The following is a 13,085-nucleotide window of genomic DNA, read 5'->3' as shown; positions in this document are numbered from 1 at the left end:
TAAAAAAAGGAGTGGTATAGAGTGGTTTCCGTTCGGCATATTGTGGAAATCAAATTCTTTTATGATCCTACGAGTGGAAATAGGGAATGAACTCAAAAGAATAAAGATTTTTTAAATAGGGAATGTTGGATTTTATCGACTTCCTGCTATATATTGCTCGCTGAACACAGTTATTATAGAAGGGTGAATAATAAGATCACCTGTCTTCTCTAGTTATGATAGAAGGGTGAATAATAATAAGAACACAGTTTTGAAGTTTGATCAAACAGATGCTGGGTTCAAGAACACGGCTCATTTTAAAGTATCAAACTACTTGGATACATATTAATAATGTTCTTCACTCGGTCAACGACACAAAAAGAGTTGGGAGTCTTAGAAATATTGCACAAGAAAGAAAGATAAAGAAAACCAAAAATAAATCTTACTGCCACAAGATCTACTAACCATAAAAATAGCGTCCTGTAAAGGTTTTGCATCCTTTGTGTTGATCACCACTAGAAAAGCACATAACACAATGGAGTGGTTCGACCTACAAAACCACTTTTTATCCATCCAATCGAAAGATGATGGGTAGCAAGCTCCTCAAAGTAGGTAATCCTCCACAGAGTTACGAGAACATTAACATTTCCAATCGAAAGAGAAGTCCAAGAGAAAAAAAGCATCCATCAAGCAACAATCATTTTAAGAGGAACAAACCGCAAGATCAGTCATTATCCAAGTAAAACAAAATGCATGAGGGATAACAGACCTAAACCGTAAAAGTTGAAGGCATAAACCGCCCCCCAACTTATTAAGCAACATCTTAAGCAGCAAAAGATTAAAGATCCCCCGGTCCAGCATTAGTTTAAACTTAATGCGATTGTTTAAACACTCATCGGGTAGAATAAACAAGCCTGATCAGTACTTGTAGTCCTTGACATGGAGGCTCTCGGAGACACCTTCTCCTCCGGCAGCATCACCCTTGTACGTCCCGAGTGTTGCCTCGGAGTTCGCCTTGCACCTTGTGAGGAGAGCGGCCCTCGCCTTCTGGACGTTCTCCTCCTTGCCAGCCCACGCCTTGAGCGTGCTCTGCTGCAGAGCGCGGCCGAACGAAAAGGACAGCGACCATGGTTTCTTCCCCTTCAGCTTGTTCATTGCGTTCAGGTTCAGAGTAGCCTCCTCTTCGCTCTGCCCTCCTGAGAGGAAGACGATTGCAGGGACAGCGGCAGGAACAGTCCTCTGGAGAGCTCGCACGGTGTACTCTGCGATCACCTCGGGAACCACCTTTGCGGATTCTGACCCTGGTGTCACCATGTTTGGTTTCAACAGAGATCCTTCCAGAAGAACATGGTGGTCGTTTAGCGCCTTGTAGCAAGCGGCAAGCACCCGCTCTGTAACATCCGCACATTTCGCGATATCATGTGGCCCATCGACGAGGATCTCTGGTTCTACGATCGGGACGAGGCCATTCTCCTGGCAGATGATAGCATAGCGTGCCAGCCCATCAGCATTTACATCGATCGCCAATTGCGACGGCTCATTTGGACCAATCTTCAGAACGGCACGCCACTTGGCAAAGCGAGCCCCAGCCTCGTAATACTTCTTGCAGCGCTTGCCCAGGTCATCATGACCCTGGGTAGTGGTCTCGCCATTGGTACCAGCGAGTTCAATGGTGCCCTTGTCCACCTTGATACCAGGAAGGACTCCACCCTCCTTGAGCACTTCGACAAAAGGCTTCCCGCTGGCTGTCTTCTGGTAGAGGGTCTCCTCGAAGAGGATTACACCACTGAGGTACTGGAGGGCGCCAGGAGCGCAAAAAAGAAGCTCTCGGAGAGAGCGGCGGTTCTCCTCAACATTCTCCACGTTGATGCTAGCAAGGCGCTTGCCTATTGTGCCAGTGGACTCATCAGCAGCAAGGATACCCTTGCCTGGGGTGCCAATGTAGGTAGCATTGGCGATAAGCTCATCTGCAGCATGAAGAAAATGCAAACTTAGATTCATGGCACACAAGAAGATAATGCATATATCCATGTACAACGATACCGAAAAGTAAACATGCATCAAGGCAAATCATCTGATGCAAGTAAAACTTCTATTTATGTTCTGACTAGGGTTATCTAACCACCTCGGCTCCAGCAAAACACACAGACAACCATGCAGATAATGCAATATGCTAGAGATGGATGATGTTATCACACTAGTCGTCCAAACATTTATAGGATAATAGTATCTAATCAATCTTTTAGACATCGGCCTATTTCCTATTACGTGTTACTTAGTTAAGTCCATAAGTGAGGACAGCATTCATACTTGTTATTCAAATCAAAACATAAATGGTTAGAGCATGTGAAATGTAAAGGTTCGACTAAGGTTTTCTTACATGATGACAACAAGAACAGAGTGATAAGTTTTAGATGCATTATACTACATAAGCGAAGGACGGGAAAGGCAATGAAAAAAGATATTTGCTTGGAAAGAACCACAGTGTGTATGCCTGACGTTAAGAAAATGTAAGGCTGCCTCGAGATTTATTTGATCGAGAAAACAAAATCTAATGTTTCAAACTAATGTTCGAGATCTACAGAGAAGGGATGTGCATAATAGCTACTGTGCTCAGAACAGACGGGATATAATAGTAAAAGAGAAGGGGGAAACCCTGCTTTTTCTTTACTATTAGCTCCAAATCAACTCTATAACAGGAAAAGGATAAATCGAGGCGGAAAATAACCCTAGAAAGCAGATCCAAAACAAGAAGATCATAAGACTACCATAAAAATTCCAAGTGGCCTAACCTTAAGATCCGGATTCTCGACATTTCACTCGATCTATGACAGTACAAGAATAGATCCAAGGTCATCTGATCGAGAACCAGGAAAAACACGATTCTTTACAAGCAAGACGCTTCAGATCTACGAAAAATCCCAACCAAACAATCAAATCCACCAAAAAAAGTTGCTCTTCCACGACACGCAGAATCAAGGATTCGATGAAGATCCCCAAAACAACGAAAAAAAACGAGGCTTTACAAGTAGAACGACGGCATCTAAAAGGATCATACCGTGGTACTGGCCGCAGTAGGCAGACATCTTCGAGTTCAGGAAGAGAGAGATCGGAAGAAGAACGAAACGATCGGGCGATAGAGAGTAGGAGAGAAAAGAGAGACGGATCGAGGAGGAAGGGAAAGCAGGGCGGCGGGTATTAATAGGAGGAGATCGAGGAAGAGGAGAAGGATGCGGTCAGCGTCGCCGCGATGGGCACGGGTCAGGGTAGGGTTTGGGGACAGGAGATCGCAACATGTCGGCTCGGCCGTTCTTCGATGGTTTCGTCAAAACTTGTGGCCGCGAGCTGCTTTGGTATTCTCACCCTAAAATAACCCCTACGCTCACCCCCAAACCGGTCACTCCCTCTCCCACCCCACAGAACTTTCTATGGGACCCACCAAGTCAGCCGCGGTCACTTTGTGGGTATCGATCTGTCAGGTGGAACAGCTACGCGCCACCGAGCCGGACCACGAACCACATGGCTAGGCCGCCCGCCACCGGTCTAAACTTACCGTGGGCTATCTATACCCCACATTGGTTTGGACCTCGGTTAGGTCGAGCCCGTTACGACCCATATAACGCACATATATCGGAACCGTTACAAGCCTCCTCATCACCATATAATGAGAATAAAATGACCATAATAAAATGTGATATTTGCCTGTGGGATTCACTTTGGCCACAAACTTTCTCACTTCTTCCATATAAAAGATCAATAAGATATCAACACATCTTATACACGTAACAGTGTTGCTAATGCCAAACACTTCCATTGTATTCTCACAGTAACTTTTTAGGTTCTTTGACACTTCACCAATTCAGCCAGCATCTTTGAGCTGTAAAGGCTCATTGCCTGCATAGGTTATCACACCAGGGGATTAGTTGAAGAAAACCAATAATTTAATTGAAAAGTTGACTTGAATTTTGTTGTGCAAGTTGATCTTTAATTTACTCTCATTCTCCTCCTTTTTCTCAGTCCTGAAAGCTTAGCATTATTTTGTAGTTTGCAGACTCCAAGATGCCTTTGTTGAGCTCATCAACTGACAGAAAATAGAGTAGATGACAAACATGACTTCTTATCCTGCTTGAACTTGTATGTATTATAAGCTTCTGACATTGTAATCTTTGATGGCACCAAACTGACCTAAACATTTCTCTGAAGAGTAGAAGCCATGACCTCAGAATCTTTCTGAAGCCTCATTGCATCACTAGGCATGCAGGCATATTATTATTTTGTTTACAGTATTCTTCTCTCTAAACAATGAAAATTATGGAGTTAAACAACTGAGGACTGGGAACAGTGACGATGATCCACATCAGACACGGCTCTAAAAATGTCTCAGGGGTGTTTAAGTGCCTGTGTAGCTTAATTATTTAGACCATATGGTTGCCAATTATTAACCATCTAAATAAACAATAAATGTGTCTTAATAGCTCTTTGTCATTTGAAAGCTCAAGTCTACCTCATGCAGACCTTTTGAATTCATACAAAATAAAATTACTATTCAAGTAGAAGAATAATGGATGGTTGGCATTGTCTTGCAACTTTCCAGGATTCAAGGATTGATATATAGCTAGCCAAACCAAATCTGAAATCCTTTAGCTGAAACAATACTTGATGCTGCCTTGGTTCCATCACCTTCTTCCTTTACCAATACCTGAGATATCATGAAAGAAATGTCAATCTGGTCCAAATTGTGCATCCTACTTGAACTTACCCACCAAATGCCAAATGATTCGAGTGTTGTTCTAAGCATCATAAAAAAGAGGAGCTCTTGGTAGATTATTATATTTAGTTTGCCACAATCTCATTCTGAAACTTGTCTTCAAGAATGTCTTCAGCTTTCTGTGTGTACTTGGATTCTCATCCACATGTTTCCTAGCGGAGAGTTTTTTGCTTGAACCAGACAAAGTTTCAAGTAGGTAGGACTTCAGATACAATGGATGAAGGTTGTCATCATCTGAACTAGACTAGGATTTATCATGATCCTATCTAAACTAGATAATACAAATCAATTAAATTATCATCTAAAAAGTTTTTAATTGTTTAAATCATTAGCATTCTATTTTAAATTTTTTATAATAAAATAAATTTTTTTCTAATAATAAGTGTTTTGTAACAATATTGCAGACTGCTCGTGTTGTAATACTCTAACTTGATGTTGTTATTGATTTGTTCTTGGATAATATGTTTTGAAAGGGGAGTTGATTCTTTTGCACATTTGTAAAATCTTATTGAACCTTCTTCGATCTAAATTGGGGTTAAATTCTTCTTTAATGACACTATTAGCTTCCCGCCACATAGGCTAAGAAAGTAACACATAAGCACCGGCATATGAACTACCTACTCTCCGCAACTACCAACATGAGGTTACAATGCTTATCCCAACCTCTCAAAATGGACTCACAAGACCCTCTCCTAGCATCACAATCAAGAAGGGGATCATACCCTCTCATTAAGATGGCGATACAGCCTGGTTTGACAAACCTTCTTTTTCAAACAGCCGACATAGGGACTATGCCTTGCATAACCCAAAAAAGTAAGGGGGTCAGGCCGGAAGAGCCATCCCGACGGTCCATCCCAAGCCATGCCCCTAAGGGCATACACCAAGAAGCCACCCTCATTAAATGCCTCCGTCAATATGAGGTAAGGGGGACCTTCATAAGCATTCGTCCATGCCATTAAGCGCTCAAGTATAAAAGTCAAGTCTCTGGCCACACAACGGCAAGCAAGGAAGAACTTTTTACTTTCTTATTACATTGTTAACCTTCCTTTCTATCTCACTAATTTAAACATCGAAGAGGTTGAGTCAGAACGCTCTCGACCCAGACCTATTGTACAAGGTCTTCAATGTAACACGGAGACATAGCCAAGAGGCTACTCAGCATAAGGGACCGCTCAGCTCCCTAACCAAGCTTCATCGCTCGAAGACTAAGTCGTTCCCGATGAACCACCTTTCTCTATAGATTTCTTTGTCTTTCCCATAATGCTTGCTCTCCAGGTTAGCTAGGATGAGTTATCAGAATGGACCGACATTTTTGATCGTGAATCAATCAGATTAATTCACCAATCGATGGAGTTTATGTGTTAACAATGAATAATTAATCTAATGATAAATGATTAAAGAAGAGAGTACAGTGGGATAGACGTACTGATGCTTCTAACATTCTTCGTCATTTGCTACCTCTTTTTCGTTCCCATGGAAGAACAGGAATTACACCAAATTCAGCAATTGTTGATCCCACCCCCTTTCCATTCGGTTTAGGGTTATGTCATCCCTTAGGTTAAATGATAACCGCCCCCTCAAGCTCTTCATTGCCTGTTCAAAACAGTCCTCCCTCACCCTTTAGTATTTCTTGCGATGGAACCTATACTAATGCAGAATCTTTTTGCAGGTGTTGATTTCTGGATCGTAGACTCGCACGGCAATACTATCTTTGAAGGCAGCAAGGTGAATGAAGACCCAAACCCTTTACTATGCATTGGTAAGCGGTAAAATGAGTCTTTCGTTATTTAAAACATATTGTCATTGAATTCCACTTCATCAAAAATCAAATTGCTAGAGATCATAATACATACATATTTATAATACAGATTCTCTCACAAAATCTTTCGTTGTAAAACATTTCAATTACATCGATCCAATCTTACGCGGGCATAATAGAAGATCACGATAGAATAGATAGAATAACTGATCTGATTGAGGATCTTTATTTTCTTATATCCTCGATGATTTTTAATTTTAAAAAAATAAAAGAATTCATAATTATTAGCGTGCCGATACTCCATACACCGATCTATGATAACATTATATTCAAAAGCAGTAAGACTAGGAAACCATCAACTTATATAACAACTGTATCGGTATTGGGTTGATGTTTGAATGCGTTCACAGGTGATCATGAGCCATGCTGCTGGACTACGAGAACGGAGAACGAGTAGTTAGCGAAATCAGAGGAGGCAAGCATATCGCCGACCACCCCCAGCTCCGGCGATTCCGTCCACTCCGATAACGCCTCGTCGAGCAACGAGCCGCTGCACTGCCGCCGCCCGACGATCACCAGGTCGCACTCCATTTCGATGGATCGGATGGCAGAGATCATTTGGTTGACGTCATTCACCGCGATCTCCTCCACCGCCACCCGCTCGGTGTCGGCGTTCGCCCTCGTGAACTCCTTGAAGATCATGTCGTCCCATGTCATCTCCTTTTCTTCCTTTCGGTGGACCTGAGGCATGAACCGGCTGACGAAGATGCGGACTCCTGCGTGCCGCGCCAGGCGTGCAGTGTAAGCGAGCGCTTCTCGGTCGTCGTTGCCGCCCCAGAAGAGGACTCTGACGCAGTAGTTGAAGTGTTCGAGAGCGAGCGGCCTGGAGCTGGTGAGAGTCTGGTGGATGAGGACGCCCACCGAGCATGGAGCCTACGGGACAAAGATCGAAAGCCATCGTGTAACTCCTTTTCCGGTCGAGTCATGGGAGAAGAGAAGGCTTGGCGAAGCTAAGCTAACCTGTGAGAGGACCTGGGGAATAATGCTTCGAGCTGCCTGATCTACCTCACTGCTGCCTCCAGAATCCTTTCTCGGAAATGGAACGATGATGAAAGGAACCTTCTTCTCCATGGCGAGGGAGCAGATGTCCTGGTGCATGGTGGCGTAGGGGGAAATGGCAGTGAAGGGGTGGACGACGACGACCCCCTCCTTCTTCTTCTCGACGTTGATGAAGGCGTTGTGAACGCGGTCCATTTGACCAAGGTTGACGAAGACGTCCTTGTGGTTCCGGTGAGCGATGAGGCTGGAGCTCGCCCGGCCGCCCAACTCCACGAGATGCAGCACGTAGGCGCAGACCGAGCTCTGCTCGTCGGCGCACGACACCTCCACGAGGTTGAGAAGCATCGGGACGGGGCCCTCGTTGAGAACCGAGGCGACGAAGCAGAACTGTTCGTGCGGCTTGAGGTGCTGCAGCGTTCGATTGCCCACCATGCCGCTTGAGCTAAGGGGATCGTAGAGGATGGAGACCAGCAGCGAGGAGATGGCCGTGGCAATGACGATGCCGACCACAACAGCCACGTAGCCTGCAGGGTTCAACGCCTGCAGAAGAGGACAGCAAGGATCAGCTTCATGTGAGCTAATTGCACCTCAGAAACGATATGGCAAGTTCGCGTACTCCACACACATAGACTGCACGATATGTTCACCAATCACATTAAGCGAGGTCTCCTCAAGTCAAAATTGAATCATAGTCAACGATTCCTTGGAAATTGGTCAACTCTATTGTATATATACATACATGGAGAGGGGAAGGTATACATACAGTGACGTTCTTCAAATTGAGGTAGACCATGAGCTCCACCAGACCTTTAAAGTTCAACATGAGCCCCAGCACGGCGGCGTTGCGGATCGACGACTTGCTATAGACGGCGGGCGCCACGGCGACGAGGACCTTGACGACATGCCCCGCGAGCATGAACAGCAGCAACCACAGCAGCGGCACGGGTTGATGGATGGAAGCGAAGTCGGTCGCCCACCCTATGCCCAAGAAGAACACCGGCAGCAGTACTTCCGTCGATATGAGCTCTAACCGCTCCACCAACGCCATTCCCAGTGGCGGTCCATCCGGCACTAACAGCCCCATGATCAGCGGCGCGTCCATGAACCCCAGCCCAAAGGCATCACTCATGACGCCCATGGCCAGCACAGCCAGCATAACCATCAAGATGTGCACTTCCCCAACGCGGCCACCCTTCGGGGTCCTCCTCACGATCCACCGCATCCATAGGCTGATCATGACGAAAACGGAGATCACGATGGCGAGGGAAGTTACCAGCTCCAGCAGTGCTCCGATGACGCCGTTCTTGTTCCAGCTCAGTTGGACCACCGGAAAGACCGCGAAGATGGTCCACCTGGTTAGCTCATTGACCATGGACGCCGACATGGCGAGGCGGCCAAGCTCGGTGTTGAGCAGCCGAAGCTCCGTGAGGATGTCCGCCAACACCGGCGGGGAGGAGGCACTGACTGTCGCGGCAATGTCGATGAAAACGCTCGTCTGCCCGATGCCATCCACGACGCTGATGGTACTCTTGTCCTCTCGGACATATTCCCGGCTCTTGAACAGCCGACCGAACGGGAGGAGGACCACGAAGGGCACCATCATGCTGCAGAAGCCGATGAAGAAGGCTTTCTTCCCGCAACGCCAAGCATCGCGAGGGTCTATCTTGACACCGATCAAGAAGAACTTGAGCATGACGCCGTAAGCGGCCATGGTGCGGGTCAGGGACAGCGCATCTCGTCGGAACAGCATCTCCGTGTAATTCTGTATGAGGTGGTCGAACGTACCACGGGGGAAGAAAGGCAATCGGGAAAGCAGAGACGGCAATATCGGATGTCCCAAAAGTATACCACCCTAGACACAGAAGCAAATCAAGGAACATGCACGAAGAGAAGAGATCAGGGTAAGGGAGGAAGAAGACAGAGCGAGAGGGTTACGATGATGTCGCAGACGATCCGAGGCTGTCTGAGGGGGCGGAGGAGGAAGTAGATGATGCGGGAGGTGAGGACAGTGATGATGATCTGTAACATGAAGAGGGGGATGGCGTCTCTGAGGGGCTCCTCGTGATAGAACACGCCATTAGAGAAAGGTTTGGCGACGATGCACGCCGCCTGCTCCTGCGCTCCGTTGGTCGCCATTTCTTGCATGTGATCAGTTCCACCTCCTCCTCATCTACTTGCAATTGGTCGCGCGTCCCCGGCCTGGCCGACAGGGGAGAGGTAAGAGAAGGAAGGAGCCGAGTGAGGTGGGGAAGGAGGGGATGGGTGGCCGGGAGACGGACTTGGGCTGCTCCAGATTGTCCACGTCTAATAACAATAAAGGAAGGAAACTGCTAATTTTTACTTTGATGATGATGACAAAGGTTGTTATAAGACAACCAATGAATTCATTGGCAGTATGCCTAAACCGAGTCTGCTTTATGTTCTTTATCTATTATCTCACACATGTTTATATATATATATATATATATATATATAAACATTATCTCTTCATTTTTTGCATGTTAATATCAACAAAAGAGAGACTTAATTCACCTTTGTCACTGAAACCACAAATAATCAAATCAGATTTTTACGAGAAAAACCTTACATTTTCTTTTTTGTTTGAATGATTTTAAATATAATTTAGAATTGTACCTCTCATGCTTATGAGAATCCACCTGAAAAGTGATTCGATCAAGCGTAGGATTACTGGGACATTGGTCCAACGAGTGGGTCGACTAATCAAACAACATGCTTAATTAATTAATTTTTAAATATATAAAATAGTTTAAAATTATAAGTAGTAAACATCTAAATTATTAAAAAATAGTAATAAATTAAACAATCTTAAACAAATGAACAAGAAATACTTCAATAGTGTGGGATACGATAAACATTTATCAAAATTAAATAAAACCTGAGAATATCAAAGAAGTAATGACATTTATCTAATTCAAAATAAATTATTCGATAATATAAAAGAAATAGTTTTCCAGTATAGTTCATGATGATGATTGATAGGGTATATTTTGATATCGCCCCGTGGTCACAATCATGTTATTTTCTAATAATGCAATCACTTAAAAATGAGCTCGGTGTAGAATTATAGTGAGATTTTCTCAAAAGTATAAGAAAGATGATTGGCTGATTATGTCCCGTGGAATTGTACAAAAACATAGATAATGCAAAAACATGTATTATGCAAATTAATTAAAACTAATGATAATTAATTTATTCTTTTGATGAAATAAATATTTAAAAATAAGTCTGATATAGAATTATAATGGAATCTTCCTATAAGAGAAAAAAAAATACAAGATTCGCAATACCGTACCATATCGGTGTTTCGACCTGAGCTCGGAACCAGTACGATACGGTATACCGAGCGGTACACCCAAGAGTATCAAACGATATACTAATGTGTGCATAGTATTGTAGCTCTGTTACAGTGCTACAATGCACTCAGACGGGTAACAAGCGATCCGCGTATCGACAACCTGTCGGACCGGTACGTACCGCCCATACCGGACGGTACAGTTCGTAGCATGAGAAAATTGAATGAATTCATTTAGATACAGATAATATAATAAAAGATTTATTTAAATTTACTCAAAGATTAATGATTAAAATTATTTTAAAAAGATAACAAATTGATGATGCTTAGTGGATTTATTTGGATATGAATAATGTAACAAGAGATATTATTTGAATTAGTCAATTCAAGATTTTTCACTGAATACTAATTTTGCTGTTAAATTAAATAAAAAATATATTAATAAAAAACTAAATAAAAAATATTTATAATAACGATGCCACGTGTCACCTAAGAAGATCAATCGGCGTGTGCCAGAACCATTACATCTTTATCCGCGGCATCGGTTCATTTGTCCCGTTCTATCCTCGTAAGCTCCGGCGGGCTGCAGTGAAGCCGCATCACCAACCATATCAGAGAAGATCCAGCCTGTAGATTCCAAATCAACGGTTGATATGGCTTCCGATCTTTGAACCTCGCTCGCAAGTCATATCCCCCAGCGGCTTCAAACCCTCCTCTATAGCCCGCCCCTCCTCCCTCCCCCCCTCACCCTTCGTTTCCTGCGATTTATCTGCGCGATGGCCAAGGGGAGGAGAGAGCGGCGGATTCTGGTGGTCACCGGAGCAGCTGCCTTCGTCGCCGTCGGTCTAAAACTCCTCGTCTCCGCCATCAAAGCCCACAAACAAAGGAGAAGGAAGATGCCAGGTGCCAGAAGTCTATCCCTTGGTCTTCGGGATTGGATTGAAACCTGCCCTTCTGTGCCTCGTCCTTTCTTCCCCGTTTGGCGTAATGCAGTAGAACTAGGATCATGCTTTGCTATGCTTGGCGAATTTTGGGTTGGGTTAGGGTTTTCTCGACAACTTGCAGATGACCTTACTGGTGATTTGCAATGTCGATTTCTTTTTCTTTATGTTGTCTCCGATGAATGTTCATCGACATTGGAGTTTCTTTGCAACGTATGGGCAGTTAGGTAGCTGATCTTCGTTTCCTGTATTATCGTTCGGAGGACGAAGAAGATTGGGAAGAAACTTTAGCATGCAGTGGTAAATCTGAAAAGAAGAAGTTTCGGTCTTTCATAGTTTAATGTTTTACTTAAATATAAGTTTTGGGAAATGCAAGCGGATTTCTCATACTGAGGTTAATATAAGGATGATTATAGCGACAGCAGGATGTTTTTGTGATTAGATGATATTTGGATGAAGGACAATTGGCCGTGATGCTGGACTTCTTAGGAAGTATCGTGAGATGATCGATCGATTGAAGTGATGCTATGGCATGCTCTTCAATCAAAATTGTGGTGCTAGTGGGAATGTTTTCCCTGAGGTCCAAATTAGTGGGGCAATTCCAGCTGGTCTTCTCAGAAAGTGTGTGTTAGATCAAACATTCTCTATTAGTAAGAGTTATCTTTGGACTTATTATTGGAGAATCATTTTTGACAAGTCATGCAAATCATGTTTGATATGATATAAAATTCTTCTTGTTTTTGAAATTTGAGGTCCTCAGAGAATTTTTTTCTACTATATGAGTTTCTTCACCGCGACTATAAATACCTACTGTTTTTAGTCTTTCCCAGATAGTCATATGCTTTCAGTTTGAAATGAGATCAGGTGGTATGGATGAAAATCATATTAGTTGTTTCCAATCTCTTAAATTTGGTTTCATTAGCTTTGAGGTTCAATGAACATGTATCATCCGCTAGGGGGTTTCTGCAATTTGATAGTTCATATATGTTTCATGATCTGTTTTAATAAGCATGATCTGGATTCATTGAAAAAGGTGGCATGAAAACCATAGAATTAGACAAGTTCCTTATGCAAAATCTCGTAGACTCATAGATGTTGATATGGATTGCCAATAAATAATTCTTGAAAATTAATTGGTATTAGTTCTGAAAAATATATTGTGCTATTTTTTCTCCTTTATGATGTAGAGAAGTTCAAATTATGTCACCTGAAAATATGTGTATATGGCAGTGCCATTACAAATTGAGAAAAAAAAATCATGAATGG

General features: G+C 43.5%; 2 protein-coding genes and 1 pseudogene across 2 annotated transcripts; 1 reads left to right on the top strand and 2 right to left on the bottom strand.

Annotated features, from left to right (window-relative positions):
- Positions 1-650: 650 nt before the first annotated feature.
- Positions 651-3,269, bottom strand: LOC135680507 (fructose-bisphosphate aldolase 1, cytoplasmic-like). The gene is made up of 2 exons (XM_065194471.1): positions 3,038-3,269; positions 651-1,946 (listed from the first exon to the last, which is right to left on the bottom strand). Exons 1-2 carry the CDS (start codon positions 3,063-3,065, stop codon positions 898-900), a joined length of 1,077 nt encoding a protein of 358 aa, XP_065050543.1. The 5' UTR covers positions 3,066-3,269; the 3' UTR covers positions 651-897.
- Positions 3,270-6,920: 3,651 nt separating this feature from the next.
- Positions 6,921-9,701, bottom strand: LOC103994398 (cation/H(+) antiporter 15-like). Its single transcript, XM_009414719.2, has 4 exons — positions 9,501-9,701; positions 8,329-9,417; positions 7,527-8,105; positions 6,921-7,439 (listed from the first exon to the last, which is right to left on the bottom strand). The coding sequence occupies exons 1-4, from the start codon at positions 9,699-9,701 to the stop codon at positions 6,921-6,923; spliced, it is 2,388 nt and encodes a 795-aa protein (XP_009412994.2).
- A 1,768-nt stretch (positions 9,702-11,469) lies between these two features.
- The window catches only part of LOC135680505 (probable thimet oligopeptidase), a 30,822-nt pseudogene continuing 29,206 nt past the window's right edge, over positions 11,470-13,085 (top strand).

Source organism: Musa acuminata, chromosome BXJ1-8 (assembly GCF_036884655.1).
Source record: "Musa acuminata AAA Group cultivar baxijiao chromosome BXJ1-8, Cavendish_Baxijiao_AAA, whole genome shotgun sequence".
In the NCBI taxonomy this organism is placed as follows: domain Eukaryota; kingdom Viridiplantae; phylum Streptophyta; class Magnoliopsida; order Zingiberales; family Musaceae; genus Musa; species Musa acuminata.
Note: the sequence above shows the minus strand (reverse complement) of the source record. Positions and strands in the feature narration are given on the sequence as shown.

Coding starts and splice junctions, on each gene's coding strand:
- LOC135680507 (XM_065194471.1), bottom strand. CDS start 3,065: ATGTCTGCCTACTGCGGCCAGTACCACG. Junction 1,947..3,037: donor CTACTGCGGCCAGTACCACG/GTATGATCCTTT, acceptor TTCATGCTGCAG/ATGAGCTTATCGCCAATGCT.
- LOC103994398 (XM_009414719.2), bottom strand. CDS start 9,701: ATGGCGACCAACGGAGCGCAGGAGCAGGCGGCGTGCATCGTCGCCAAA. Junction 9,418..9,500: donor GGATCGTCTGCGACATCATC/GTAACCCTCTCG, acceptor TTCTGTGTCTAG/GGTGGTATACTTTTGGGACA. Junction 7,440..7,526: donor TTCCCCAGGTCCTCTCACAG/GTTAGCTTAGCT, acceptor TTTGTCCCGTAG/GCTCCATGCTCGGTGGGCGT.